At 40.3% G+C, this 16,217-nt stretch overlaps 2 protein-coding genes across 5 annotated transcripts in view; one reads left to right on the top strand and one right to left on the bottom strand.

The window, feature by feature from the left end:
* Positions 1 to 16,217, bottom strand: part of LOC135242400 (protein NLRC3-like) — a 1,894,071-nt gene that overhangs the window by 106,065 nt on the left and 1,771,789 nt on the right. Inside the window, exons 43-45 of the mRNA XM_064313443.1 lie at positions 13,042 to 13,111; positions 10,136 to 10,472; positions 7,133 to 8,909 (exon numbers count right to left, since the gene is read on the bottom strand). Coding sequence (XP_064169513.1) covers positions 7,133 to 8,909; positions 10,136 to 10,472; positions 13,042 to 13,111 — 2,184 coding nt within the window. The remainder of the gene's footprint in view (positions 1 to 7,132; positions 8,910 to 10,135; positions 10,473 to 13,041; positions 13,112 to 16,217) is intronic.
* Positions 1 to 16,217, top strand: part of LOC135242408 (NACHT, LRR and PYD domains-containing protein 3-like) — a 421,399-nt gene that overhangs the window by 75,675 nt on the left and 329,507 nt on the right. The gene's annotated exons all lie outside the window — the stretch shown is intronic.

The raw sequence follows: 16,217 nt of genomic DNA, 5'->3' as shown, positions 1-16,217 counted from the left end.
ACAGTAAAGATGTATGGAAGTCAATGACAGATAGGGGGATTTTAGATGAGATATGGGGGAACATTTGTGAGGAATTTGAATGAGAGTTGATTGAAGATTTTGAGGACTTTTTTTAGGAGTAACTGATTCAGGCATCTGGCAACACTGAGGCAGAGTTGTGAACTAGGTTCAGCCTCAACTCAAGCAAAGAAACCGCAGTCATTTCCTTTACTCAAACATAATATGTTAGGCTTTAAGAACTCATCACAACTTTGTGGATTACATTACATTACATTATAGGCATTTAGCAGACGCTCTTATCCAGAGCGACGTACAACAAGTGCATAGGTTTCATGATGTAGAGGCGCAAAAGAAACACTAGAGTGAAGTAAGGATCGTAGTGCCAGAAGTGACCACATCGATCAGGACTCCAACCCTGTAGAGTAAGCTTGTTCAGCAAGCAAGAATCCTACCAAGTACAAACTAGCACTGGAATCACACCTAATCATACAAAATAATTCAAGAGGTCAACATTGTTTTGACATTGGTGCAGCTAGCTTGATGAACAGTGTATGATGCAGGAAACTGACACAATGCAGTTAGTCAACACAATTCCAAATATAGCCAAGGCAAATAATATCAACACTCCCGCTGCAGTTATGCAAGGCACGGCATTCAGTAGAATTACAGATCATACAATTAGGACAGGCACTGACAAAGAAGACGTGCATCAACAGCTAAAACACCTCACTTATCCAACATGTAAAATATATTTATTTCATTTTAATTTGGTAATTATTATCAAACATATCAAATCTAAAGGCAAGGTTCAACAATTAACAAAGGTTATAGACATGGACAGTCACACAAGGAATGATTAAAAGAACATACCAAACCACAGCATGTTTGTCCCAAAGTAATCAAAGGATGTGCCTAAGTTCTAAGACCAAAATATAAAAACAAAAAGGCAGCAGAATATTTTAAAAAACCAGAGATGAAATGTAGACACCAGATCCAGATGCTAGAATGCTAACTACAAGAAAGCCACATATTTTATCTAGTGGGAGGGGAGGGGAGAGGGGAATGGACACCCCCTCTGACATACACACACACACACACACACACACACACACACACACACGCAGACCCACACTCACACACACACACAGACACAAACACACACACACACCACACACACACACACACCCACACTCACACACAGACACACAGACGCGTACACAAACACACACACACACACATATGCAGACCCACACTCACACACAGACACACACATTCACACCTCCAATGGCTACCCCCAAGTTCGTCCTCTGTCTTATCTCTAGCTTATCCTGGCCAAGTGTTTTGATGCTTTCTATGGCTCAGAACAGCCAAATGGCGAATTAGACTAACTGAAATGTAAAATCAAGATTTTTGGCTAGCTGTTATACAACTTGTTTGATTCACTAAAGTACATCTGCATGGATAAAGCTACAAATTCATAAGCAATTGTCCCACACTACTAATTAATGTGTTTAAAAAAAACGTTTAAAAATTTGCCTATCGATTATATTGTTGTCATCAGCTAATTGCAAATTATTCAGTCGTCAACCTCGTGCCACTTATTTGTGAGCTAACCCCTAAACGCTAATTGAGTGAATTGCACAGAAACATGCCCAGATTGGCTAAATGTTTCGGAAAGTCCTGTGAATCGCATAATAACATAGGCCTGTGCTAGGTTCATGCAGGAATTCACATCCAAAGCACAGTAGGTGAAATTACTTTCACTAGGAACTAGAGTCTGAAGTTGGAATCAGTCACTGCATGACTCATTCGTTCACTAGGAACTAAAGTCAGTGAACAAGAGTCTGAAGTTGGAATCAGTCGCTGCATGACTCTCGTTCTCGTTTGTGGAAGTCCATCCATCCATTATCTATACCCGCTTATCCTGGTCAGGGTCACAAGGTGAGAGGCAGGAATACACCCTGGATAGGTCGCCAAACTATCACAAGGCACACACAACATTCACTCACCATTCACAGACACTCGGAGTACCCGGAGGAAACCCACATGAACACGGGAGAACAGGCAAACTTCACACAGAAAGGCCCAGGCCGGGATTCCTACCCAGGACCTTCTTGTTGTGAGGTGACAGTGCTAACAGCGGAATAAAATGTCATTTTATTCACAATCCTTTCAGAAACACCACAATCCTGCAACACACACATGTGTAATGAAGGAGTAAAACTTGCCTTCAACAAAAGGTCAGTGTGTGAAAGAGAGTGGGGTAAATGTATGGATTTCATTAAAGTTCATAGCAGGTAAATGGAGATGGATGAAGACTGCAATGTGTGACAGGCCTGAAACATTTTACTACGCAGGTCAATGTTTTACCATATCAATCAGACAGTCTGTATCCAGTTCTCAACGGTGACCTATTACAACAGGGACAGGGATTGCTTGACATTAGTACTTTCTTTTATTAATCTATTATCCCTCGTAGTTAGTTTATGTTTTAAAAAGATTACTTTCAGCAAGGTCCTGAAAATGAATGGGAGTTAATTGGGAGCTGGACAACCAGGAGGAACGGCGATGCCGTTAACGGTTAACAGGGACAGCATATGTTGCTAGTATTCACGCTATCCAAATACAATGGGGTAAGCTCCAAAAAATTACTTTAATTTTCCCTTTAATTATCCTGGTACCTAATTCATTTCATATGAGGATCGTGGGTATGCATCACAAGTTCTTTGTGTGTTCTTTTTCTTTATATATCAATTTGTTGGGGAGAATCACGTGACTTACTGGGAAGATGGCTGCCTGGTGATTTTGCTCCTTGCCCTCTCTCCTCTTCATTTAACTGTTTTCATTACAAATGGCTAACTTAACTGTTCACTCCCAGTTCAGTTTATTGGTGCTGTTGACCAAGATATAAAATATGTCAATTTCTTCAAAAACAAAGACTCCTTCAGGCAAGACTCACCCAGAAAGGGACATGATGAGGAATCCTGTGTCATGCTAGCAGCCATTGTAGAGGCTGTGTTAGAAAAACACAGACAATATTTTGAGACACAGCTCTCCCGGATCGAGGGCGAAACCCGGTCCATACAAGCTAAACTAGCCGAAACCGCTGCCTCGCTGCACCAGGCCAAACAGGATCAGCTCGATGCTAAAATGGCAGAGCTGGAGGATAGGAGCAGGTGATGCAGCCTTCGCATTGTTAACCAACCAGAAAATTCTGAAGGATCCGACCGGTTGGTTTTCTTACCAATTCTCTCAAAGAGTGATTCCCCTCTCCTGCTGACAGGACTATATAAGTAATGAGGGCTCACCGTTTCTATGGCGGCTGATAAAAAACAGCAGACAGGCCTGGAACATTGATTATTAATCTGCTGGGGTACACGGATCGACAGCATATTTTGCAAGCCACCAGGAAATTACCAGTGAAGTTCAACGGGATAGTCATTAGTTTTTATCCAGACTTCAGCGATTACACAGCACAGCGGCACAGAGCCTTCTCTTCTCTGCTGGCAGTAACCTGTGATCGTGGTCTCCAGACGCTCCTAATATACCCAGCCACGCTCAAGCTCACTCACAATGGTGCACAGCACCTTTTCAAGTCTCCGGCTGAGGCAAGTCCGTTCATCAAATGTCTTTCCTGCTAGAGCTGCTCCAGTCAACTGTAAGAGCTGGTATAGTGAAGCGGAAAGGTATGGGAGCAACAACAGCTCAGCAGTGAAGCGGTAGGCCACACAAGCTCACAAAATCATCTTTCCATGGTCACAAACTACCTCTGGAAACAACGTCTCTTATTATGGATTATCTGAGATAAGCCACAGAATTAACTCAAGATCAGGCAATGGGGGTTTGAGGCTAATTTAACAGTTCCCTGAGAAGACCTCACTCTGGCACCCATTATATCCTACGATTCATCTACATTCCTATTTTCACTCTATCTACAGGCACTATGCTGGAGATTCTAGGTCAGCCAATACCAGAATAAAGCAGAGACCAGGGTGGTACTACTGGCCTTTAAACATGGTGCATTTACTGCCTGCCCTAGCCTCCCAACATAGAAACACAAACATTTAATTCATAACCAAACGTATCCCTCTCAAATCAAACTTAACACAATTTTAATCATAACATTGAAAAGAAGTTTTATCCTGAAAAGTGGCTTAAAACAAAAATATAAAAAGGGGGATAGAGAAGTCTCTCCTTTATTCTTTTCTAATTATTAATTAATTAAATGTGCATAGACCAGGGATAGAAGGAATGTGACTTAAACAACATTTGTTCTTAGTATTAAAACCTACAACTAGCAATGAATATACGTAATTACGAAAATAACCTTATGTACCTTAGATAAACATTGGATCGTGTGGCCCCCCCTCATGGTCGTGTGGCCCCCCTAGCGGTTGTGGCCCTAAACAACCGCATAGAGTGTTTATGCCACGGGCCAGTTCTGCTTTTGAAGCAAACATCAGCCTTTGGTCTTGTCTCAGCTTTGTTTTTCTTCTCAGCAGTGTGTCTTTGGCTTTGATCAGTTTTAATGTGGGAGAGACAAGCTGTGGTTTTGGTTTGTCTGTCATTCATTTCTTTCATGATTATCTTTTACTTAATTTCCAGGACCGTCTAATTTTGTTTTTGTTCGTGTAGTTGAGCCTGTGTTATAAAATGTGTTTTTATGTTATGTTTAATTGTGCCCTATTTTCTCAGTCAAGGCACAACTGTCGAACACTAAAAGCGATGAAAGGCACTGGTGAATTTGGGTATTTCAGTCATTTCTTGACTCCAGGCACTACCGCAACTGTGGCACAGTTGTAAAAGAGGTTCAATAAGAATAAATGGTTCTGTGGGTGTGGCTGGGTTTGGTTTCATTATTGCCAATCAGATCACCCCATTTATTTCCCTTTAGGAAACACAGCCAAATGCTAATGTCACCATAGCTGAAGAGCAAGCATGTTGTGATCATCTCTACTGAAGGGAGGAGAGTTTTCTCTAGCATAACTAGAAGTCTGTACAGCATTAATTTCCTAGGCCTTGCAGCAGGGCCCCTCCGTCTCCAGGCAACAGACCTCCCAAGGACAACAAGAAGTTAGAAATATTACAAGTATGTGTGTGCCTGTGTCTGTTTTTTCTCTCTGTCTCTTATGTATTTCTAGAAGTCCAAACTGGTGAGCTTGGCCTTCCTCCTTATTCACCCCCTGCCATCCTGCCAGGAAGAAACCAGCTATGATGCCATGCTGCCCAGCAACCGATCGATAAAAACCAAACTATTATTTCTGATTTAATTTTATCTGATATAAAGCTTGTTTATGTAACGCTTAAGACTAAGAGGTCACTGTGTGCTTATTCAGTATTCATGCTATATTACTAGACACAGCCAATCATTTATTTTGATAAATCTTACAATATGCATATGTATTAACCATGTACCAATCAGAATTGTGTATCTTATTGTTAAAACACTTTTTGGTTATAAGGTTACGGATTCTTTCTGCGGAAATGCTGGTTATCCTAAGGGGAGAATTTTCTCTGCCCAACGTTATAAATAATTACAACCATTATGAGGACCTCTACAAATCAATGAAGATGAAACTGAATAGTTTAGATTCATTACTTTGTTAATATTTAAACAAAAACTGTTTATTTTTATTCATCTGTTCATATGCCAGTGCTATGAGGTATAATAAACGGTTCTGTTCCCAAGAACAGTTCCGCAGGGAGAATATTCCCAGAGACAGCCTCCAGGCGGCCTCTCCATCCTGCTGCTGCCGCTACTGTTTCAGCTAGGCAGGCATCGCGCTTGTGCACCAGAGAACAGGAAAGAAGCATTTTGTCTGGATTTACTATAGCTTTTCTGTTTCTTTGCTGTCAATTTTTGTTTCATACCACTATTTAAAATGAACAAAAACATTATTTACTTCACCTAAATGTCATTCATTTCAGACATGCACTTGATAAGATGAATGTACACTCACTAGTGAAACGGCTCCACAGGCAACCAGTCCCTACTCTCTCGTGCACTCTGTGCTCTGTAATCTCTGTAGCAATCGTCACATATGACTCTGATTCTCTCTGTATGAAAGTCCTGTAATGTGTCCTCTGTGAGGTCTATGTCACATCCATGGCATATGGCTATGTAGTGTAGAACACAGCACACCACAGTCCACTCAATCATTGACCCAGCCCAGCCAAACACATGATTAAAATGTTTCCTGTTTCCAGTGCGTTCTGGGTTCATTGTAAACACTATCTGAGGGGTGTAAAGCCGGTCTCCCACCTGTCTCATTCAAGTAGATTACACAATTAACTCTACTGCCCAAATAGCTGGCATTGGACTGCATAACTGAATACAGCTTTCCTTTAAAATAGTTCAACTGAAATAAACAAAATATTTCTTGTGTTATGTGTTTATGGACTCACATGTGTGGTACAGTTATGATGCCAAAATAGCATGAGTTAAAACCTGGAATGGTTGGTTTAACTGCAAACGCATTATTCAACACCAAACTAACACAGTGCCGAATGTTTCTATTGGCACATCCCTGATTGCACCAACAAACCCATGTTGACACAACCAGATTAACATTACATTACATTGCAGGCATTTAGCAGACGCTCTTATCCAGAGCGACGTACAACAATTAACCACAGACCATAAAACTAATAACCCTGGTGAAAGTGAAAAATAAGACACAAGCAATTCCAGGTGTGTTTGTGCCTGTGCTTTCACCAAAATAGGGCACCTTTTCTTAATTCTGTAACTTAATATAGCATCTCTTCATTTTAATCTGCTTGAATTGTATGTTCTGATAAAGGTTGATCTATCAGATAACTCTGATAATCAATAAACTCCTTATTTATTTCACAATTGCTATCTTTGCAAATAATTAGTAAATGTATTTAATAAGTAAATTGTAATAGTAAATTAAATTAAATATTTGATAAGTGATGAGGTTTGGCATTTGATGCTTCTTATGTTCTGGATATAAAACATCAAATGAGGGCACTAGTTAAAACATCTTGATTCAGAAGTCTTTTTTTTAAAACCAAATTTTCACTTGCCTTTATTGCACTTTATTCTTACTAGAAATTGAAAGTGGGAAAAGATGTGGTCAATCATCTACATTATTAATGACATAATACTCACATGGCCTTCCTGCAGTTCCTGACTACAGCTACCAGTCTCTGATGACCTGCAGCTGATGTGTTGTAGGTCTTCAAGTCAAACTCATCCAGGATCTCCTCTGACATCAGTAACACAAAGGCCAGAGCTGAACACTGATCTGGTTCCAGCTCTTTTTCAGAAAGTTTTCCTGATCTCAGGGAATTCTGGATTTCCTGCACTAGGTAGTTGTCATTCAGTTCATTGAGACAGTGGAACAGATTGATGGTCCTATCTGCTGAAGACTCTTCTCTGATCCTGTCCTTAATGTACTGGATGCTCTCTGATCTGCTTCCTGTCTCTGTCAATATTCCTCCTAAGAGCGACTGAATGGACTCCAGAGAGAGGCCAAGAAGGAATCGGAGGAAAAGGTCCAGGTGTCCATTCTTACTCTCCGAGGTCTGATCCACTGCACTCCTGTGTAACTCAGACAGCTGCACTCTGTCACTGTGAGGTTTTGATTCTTCTGCTCGGAGTACATTTCTGTTCTCATTTACACATGAATGAAACACAAACAAGGCAGCCAGATACTCCTGAATGCTCAGATGCACAAAGCAGTAGACCTTCTCCTGATGCAACCCACACTCCTCTTTAAAGATCTCTGTGCACACCCCAGAGTACACTGAAGCTTCACTAACATCAATGCTACTCTCTCTCAGGTCCTCTTCATAGAATATCAGATTGCCCTTTTCCAGATGTCGAAAAGCCAGCTTCCCCAGTTTCAGGATGATTTCTGTATCTGATGCTGACATCTTCTTTGAGTCTGCCTCATCAGTGCCATGATACTTCTGATTCTTCACATTAGTCTGAATGAGCAGGAAGTGTGTGTACATTTCAGTCAGCGTTTTGGGCAAATCTCCACTCTCTGCTTTACCCCACATTGTCTCCAGAACAATAGCAGAAATCCAGCAGAAGACTGGTATGTGACACATGATGTAGAGACTCCTGGATGACTTTATGTGTGAGATAATTTTGCTGGCCTGGTTCTCATCTTTGATTCTCTTCCTGAAGTACTCCTCCTTATGTGGGTCATTGAACCCTCGTACCTCTGTTACCTGGTGGACACACTCAGGAGGGATCTGATTGGCTGCTACTGGTCGGGAGGTGATCCAGAGGAGATCAGTGGGAAGCAGATTCCCCTTAATGAGGTTGGTCAGCAGCACATCCACTGATGTTGACTCTGTTATATCACAGCACTTCTTATTACTTTGGAAATTTAGAGGAAGTCGACACTCATCCAGACCATCAAAGATAAATAAAACTTTGACTTCATCACCTTCAACATTTTTGACGTCTTTCACTTGTGGAAAGTAGAGCTGCAGAAGTTGCATTAGACTGAATGCTTTTTCCTTCTTCAAATTCAGATCTCGGAAAGGAAGAGTGAAGATGAAATCAATGTCCTGATTGGCTTTTCCTTCTGCCCAGTCCAGAATGAATTTCTGCACAGAGACGGTTTTCCCAATGCCAGCGATGCCCTTTGTAAGCACAGTTCTGGGTTTCTTTTGTCCAGGTAAAGGCTTAAAGATGTCATTGCAGAGGATTGCAGTCTCCTGTGTGGTTTGTCTCTTGGATGCTGTCTCAATCTGCCTGACCTCATGTTCATTATTGACCCCCACACTTCCCCCCTCTGTGATGTAGAGCTCTGTATAGATCTCATTCAGGAGGGTTGGGTGGCCCTGCTTTGCTAATCCTTCAAATATGCATTCAAACTTCTTCTTCAGATGAGTTTTCAGTTCCTGCTGGGCTCTTTTTATGGATTCATCTGAAGAGAGGAAATATGAGAAATAATCATATTAAAGATGTGATTAATATTTCCCACTCAATAACGGATTTTAAGAAAAAACAGCCAAAGAAAACATGAATGCATTCAGTTTCACAGTATTTCACACATATCAGTGTTACATTCCTCTCACACAGTATTACACACCTCTCTCACAGTGTGTTACACACCTCATACAGCATTACATACCGCTCTCACGGTGTGTTACACACCTCACTCAGTGTGTTACACACCTCTCGCACAGCATTACACACCGCTCCCACACAGCATTACACACTTCTCTCAGTGTTACACACCTCAGTGTGTTACACACCTCTCACACAGCATTACACACCTCTCTCACAGTGTTACACACCTCACACAGCATTACACACCTCACTCACAGTGTTACACACCTCTCGCACAGCATTACACACCGCTCTCACACAGCATTACACACTTCTCTCACAGTGTTACACACCTCACACAGCATTACACACCTCTCTCACAGTGTTACACACCTCTCACACATCATTACACACCTCTCTCACAGTGTTACACACCTCTCACACAGTATTACATAACTTGCGATTATAATTCATCATAAATACAACAAATCAGAATGAAAGTACATACTGTTGCATTTGTCCAATAAAGATGAAGGAAAAAACTGAAAATGGGTTCAAATGTCCTTCCACACTTCATTTCTCAGGTTTATTTTGTGGACGTGTCCTTGTGATAATGTCTTTAAAGGTCGCAGGGTAATTTTAAAATCTAATATTTTTATCCTGAGTGCTCTTTAGCCCTGGATACAACCTCAGGGAAGTGTGTCTAATGGGACAGTGGTTTAGTCACTGGCTTTTGAGCACAAGGTTCCTGCTTTGAATCCCCCTCAGGGACATTTAATGTCATGTACATTTGCTTACACCCATAATCACTGTTTGATGCTATAGTTTCATTGAAATGCCTTTGTGTGCGCATTGGTTGTGACATTACATATAGAAAATGTCACAACCAATGCGCACACAAAGGCATTTCAATGAAACTATAGCATCAAGCAGTGATTATGGGGGTAAGCAAATGTACATGAGATTAAATGAGATTAAATTAAGTGTTTTACATTCAGTGAATCCAGTGAATCCACACTTTCAATTCAGTGAAAGTGTGGATGCTATAACTAATTTCAGCATTTGAATGGACACACATTAGCAATGAGAGAAAGCTCTTACTGTGCTGCTCATCTCTCTCCAGTGAGTCGGCGAGATCCTTCTGCTTCATGTTCCTCAGGATGTGGAGTGTGATCTTCAGAGACCTCTCACTGCCACAGGTCTCCAGCATCTTCTCAACTATGTACAGGGCATTAGGATCCTCCTGCTCTCTCTCAGTGCATTCTGGGTAATCAGCAATTTGATGACTCTCCAATAATTTATTGATCTTCATAAACTTATCCAGTACAGAAGGATCTTCAGACAGAATTTTAAGGCATTCTGGGCAATCCTGACTCAGATGGCTCTGAAACTGTTTCAACTCATCCTTCTTCAGCTTCATCAGAGTGCTCAGGAGAGACTGAAATAAACACATGAAGAGGTGTGCTGCATCAGTGTCAAATAAACACATGAAGAGGTGTGCTGTATCAATGTGTGAAATAAACACATGAAGAGGTGTGTTGTATCAGTGTGAAATAAACAGGAAGAGGTGTGCTGTTTCAGAAACTGAAATAAACACACGAAGAGGTGGGTTGGCGAGTATGTTAATTAATCATAATTAACCATTAATAATATTATTATCAAATAATAATTAGATAAATGTTCCAAAAATCCCGGCCGGACCCACCCAACACACATGATGACTGGCTCCAGCCCCCACACAACCCTGACCAGATGGATGGATGGATGGAATTTTGTCTTGTTTGTTTTTTTCCCCTGACAAACACCTTTATTATTTAGGTTGGCCCAGTGTAAAATACTCAGTTACATGAACTTGGTTATTTTGTTTTTGTATTTGAATAGAGTATAATGTAGTTTATAGAAAAAATAATATTTTGTTGGCTGAATACCTCAATATTAATTTAAGTCAATATTGTCAAATAAAGTTAATACAACTTATTTATCTTTGCTCAGCCAACATAACAGAATTGTCACCAGATCAAAGATTTTGTAATCCAAAGAATGTTGAAAGTACAGCAAGCTTAAAAGTGCTAATGGAAACAGCTACTTAAAAATTTTTAGATGGGAGAACCAAACATTTCTTCACAAGGTGTTCTTTATTACAGTTGCTGAACTAAATGCTCAAGTAAACGCACCAGGATCCCTTTTTTGTGGCAAGTGTTTGACAGCTAGAAAAGAGACTTCCAGACACCAAACATGCTCCTGATTGATTTATGTGGTTATGTGGGATACTACTCGTGATAAATCAAGAATTTCCATAGAATAATGCAGTTTCTCTGTGCAATACATTTAGTAAATGACAACTGTGTACTGAATTGCTACTTTCAGACTGACACAGTCATTTTCCTGTCCGGAGCTGGCGCTGTTTAAATAGCAAATGAATTTGCTCCCATCTGGGCGAGTTGGTCTTAAGATCAGGTGTGGTCAGGCGTATCGCAATTTTGATCCAGCTGAAAGTGTTAAAAAAAACTAACTAAAAACCGTATTGCTACTTTAAGGGCTCAATATTAATACAGAAATGTGCACCTACATAAACGCCATTTACCCTCCTGCCTGTTACACGCACAGGGGCGCATAAACACACCAAGATTACAATGTGAAGGATTATTATTGTGTATATCAAAAATACACAATAATAAATATAACGTCATAATAGATCAATATTGATCTGAATTAGACAATCGCAGTAATGAGAAAGAAAACTGGCCATAATATATGTGAACCATAGGGGAGCCCACTCCATCAACATCCAGGAGATGTGCCATATGATTACCCATGCATTTGCAGATTATCCTGGATAAAGACATGACTCCTTTATATTGGCCAACTCTGTCATACCTGCAGTCTTCAAGGGGAATTCCCCTCCTGGAGGGGTGGCTGTTAGGGGACAATGGCTATCCTTTAAAGACACGGCTGAAGATAATATAATAGAGTCTGTGAATAGTCATTCAATCGAAAACTCACAAAAACATGCACTTTAGCCCAATAGAGAGGACGTTTGGAATGCTGAAAATACACTTCAGATGTTTGCATAAGTCAGGTGGAACTTTACAATACAGCCCTCAGAAGGCCTGAATATTCTTTGTGGTGTGTTGTATGTTGCATAACATTGCCAAAGTCATGGATGTCTCAGACATAAATGAGGACACATTATAGGACTTTAGAAGGCGGGATGCTGAACTGTATGTGCTGATGCATATTAATGAACCGAGATACCCCAGCAGCACAGGCGAGGAGGAATCAGCTGGCAGAAGAGCAGCTTCATATATAAATGGTTCGTTTGATGGAAGAGATCCACAACATTGCCCAGCGAATACTGCATTGATTTCAGAATTTTAAATGACCTTTTTATGATTTATTTTCAAATATGTTCTGCGGGATTCACTGTGCATGATGGTCATTTTTTAGATCTCCGAATTTTAATGGACTCGCACAGAAACAGGTCTTTTATGACAGAGGTAAATCATTTTTTTCTAAGACTTTTAAAATCCACCATTATATTATCAATCCACCAAGGTACAAGTGCAGGTGGTTTTTATAAGGACTGTGAGATGATATGCTGATTGGTTTATCACATGTTTATGCCCAGGACACACCTATAAATTAAGACAGTAGGATCAGCTCATTGGAACCTTGTGCCTTACATTGCGCTCAAATAATCCACTATAAACGAGTATAATTGGGTTTGGACAAAACCTAAATGCACTTGTACCATGCACTTTAGACCATGCGCTAAGATTATTAAAATAGAGCATTTTTTAAATTAAAAAGCTGGTTTATTGTGTTCATATTACATTCCACTTTAGATGGTCATGAATAATATAAAAAGGTGCAATGTTATTAATGTTAAGGGCAATGTCAGGCACTTGTAAACATTATCCTTGCACTAAATTATTTAGGCATTATATATACTCAAATGGATTTACTGCACAAAGAAAACACATAACCAATTAAAAAGGATCTCATACCTTTTTTGCGGAAGATAATTTATCTGAACTCTTCTCTTTAAAAGAGCTGGACTTCAGTGACTGCTGGATCCTGTGAACAAAACATGGAGACAGAGCTTCCAGTTAAACTCATCCTGTTACTGCAGCTCAAACTCACAGCACATGGAGACAGAGCTTCAGGTTAAACTCATCCTTTTACAGCAGCTCTATCCAGAAGAATCTGTTTTACATAATGTGTACTGAACCATTTGCATAGTTTCTCTCTTGTACACACATCCGAGTTAGAAATGAATGAGTGGTACTCACAGAATGCACAAAGCAAGTTCTGTCAGGAAACTCAAAAATCGCAGCTGACCAATCGGTTGGCTCCATTAACCGCATACTCGTGCGTTTCCACAATCATCCAATTGGATACACACAACACTCTTCTCTTACCCATCCAATCACAGGCACACACCACCAATGGAACCACCAATCAGACCTCTCAGTGCTGCTGCTTGCCTGTGCTGCTTTTGCCTGCTTCACTGCTGCTGCTCAGAACTGCACTCACCCTCCACCACCCCATCATCACCTACTGTTTGGATCTGCTCCTAGATACTGGGGGGTTTACTGGTATTCCTCCTGTTTAGTAGAGGAGATGTATAGTACTCCCTGTTAGATAGGGTAATGCACCCTGGTGCGTGTACTAGTACCCGAAGCAGATCCATTCACTGCCAAACCCAAAATATGTATTAATAATATTTTAGTACGTACGTATTCCCTAAAGAGACATGGGTGTGAACATTGTTTAAAATATTATTGTGTTCCCTCGCAAAAAAAATGCAAAAAATTTAAAAATTAAAATAAAGATAAAAGATGTTAGCTGTTAGACTATTATTAAAACATATAGCCTAAACTCCATTGCTCTGATACAAACATAATAAATACTTAAATAATATGCATTTATATTGGTTAGCGAGGGCTAGTTAGACTATTCTGAATATGTATAGCCTTGTGACACTCAGTAAGTCTTCTGTCACACAGTACATAAATACATAATGTGTTTATTTACTCATGTGTATGTGTTAGTTAGAGAGGGACAGCTAGCTAGACTACTGTGAATAGCCTACTCGCAGTCATTCCTCTGTCACAAACTGTCGCTTGCTAGCTATATCTTATGCTCAGCAATTTGTGCACAGGAGCAAATATTAATACATATGCCTAGCATCGATAGCTATACAGCTGTCAGGGTAGCAGGGTTGATGACTGGGTTGCCAGACTGGAGAACATTCCCCTAAATGTAGGGGATTAAAAACATTATTTGGGGAAGTGTTACAATAAAAATGTGTTTGGGTCAATGACAGATGGGGGATTTTAAAAGGAGGTACGGGGGGAAATTGTGAGAAATTTGTATGGGAGTCAGTTGAAGATGGGGATTTTTGAGGAGTTTGGATGTTGAACTACCAGTTGCTTCCTGGAATGATCAGTTTTGTGATTCGACCTGCTTGTGTTTTACTGTGAACTTGGCTTTAAATATAAAGATTTCAGCTGTAATCGATCAGCTTTACTTTGAACATTCCATTGAACAAGTAACAGTAAACAGATGTGCTAGCTACATCATACGGCCTCATAGAATTGCGATTAATAAAGGCCAACATCACACTAGCCCTTGCTTCGTGTAAGTCCGATCACCATTGCAGTGAAGTTAACAGTCAACTGGCTACGATTCCTGTGAGAAATGTGTAGTCACGCTGAAGTGCACACGTGTCATCCAGCTACTCTTAGCAACTAACATTGGGAAATGAACATGTCATTATTTTTTGATCCAGTGCTCAAACATTTGGAACATTTGCTTAGCTTTTAATTCATTATTCAGCTGGGGGATTGCAACATTAGCCACTTAGCACGCCAAGAACTAGATAACATTAGCTGGCCCATCTGATTAAGAACCTATCGCTTGCTGGCTAGCCAATAACCAACCCATTAGCAGCTGCTAGGCTTCCTGTTGTAGTATTTGTTGGATGAATGAGGATGATGGTTGTTTCATTAAACGTTTATTGACACAAACTGGGATTCATCATTGTATGTACACAGGTTACCCGTGAGACATGACTAATGTAAGAGACTGACAAGTGACACTGCACTATTTTAGTTTGTTTACTTTACTGCCCTGCGTATGAACACGCATATAAAATAGTCAATTTATATGACACCTGGCTGTCTACTGCTGGTAGATTGACAGAAGTGCTATGGAGTACTTAGATCTTTAAACAAGTGGGTACTTAACTATGTAGTTAGCGCCCTAAGTGGCTAATGTCACAATCGCTAGCTGAATAATGAATAAGGTTAAGCAAACGTTGAGTTGCTTGATCAAAATAACGACCCTGCCTTCCTTGTCATCATAAGAGGACAGCCTGAGGGCAGTTCATCAACTCTGCCAATCCTGACAGAAGCTCTAGCCAGACAGACCGCCAGATATGAAGATATAGAGATCTACAGTTGAGGCCAAAAGTTTACATACACACAGGTTAATGATATTCAAACTCAGTTTTTCGCAACTCTGCACATGTCATGTTACCATACATTTCTTTTGGCAAGTCAATTAGGGTATCTGCTTTGTTCACATCAGAAGGCATTTTAAAACAATGGATTAGAGACAGATTTATTTAAGCTTTAATTTACTATATCCAAAATCCAGAGGGTCAAAAGCTTACATACACCAAGTTCATTGTCACTTGAAACAGTCTGGAAGATTCCAGAAATTGATGTCAAGCTTCTGATTAGCCAATTGTCGTAATTATGAGTTACTTGGGAGTTATTTGGCACCTGTGGCTGTATTCAAGGGCCTACCTTTAGAGCCACTGCCTTTTTGCTCTTGTTACCATGGGAAAATCCAAGCCACTCAGACAAGAACTCAGAAGACAAATTGTGGACCTCCACAAGTCCGGTTCCTCGATAGGAGCAATTTCCAAACAACTGAAGGTACCATGAGAATCTGTACAATCAATTGTATGCAAATATAAAAATTTTGGGACCACACAGACACTGCATCATTCAGGAAAGAGGCACAAATGAACTGCCAGGACTGAACAAACTTTGGTCTGAAAGATTAAACTGAACCACAAGACAACAACAAAGGAACTGGTGAAGGAGTTGGAGGCATCAGGTACCAAAGTATCTACATCCACCATTAAGAGAATCCTACATCGCCATGGCCT

Source organism: Anguilla rostrata, chromosome 16 (assembly GCF_018555375.3).
Source record: "Anguilla rostrata isolate EN2019 chromosome 16, ASM1855537v3, whole genome shotgun sequence".
Taxonomy (NCBI): domain Eukaryota; kingdom Metazoa; phylum Chordata; class Actinopteri; order Anguilliformes; family Anguillidae; genus Anguilla; species Anguilla rostrata.
Note: the sequence above shows the minus strand (reverse complement) of the source record. Positions and strands in the feature narration are given on the sequence as shown.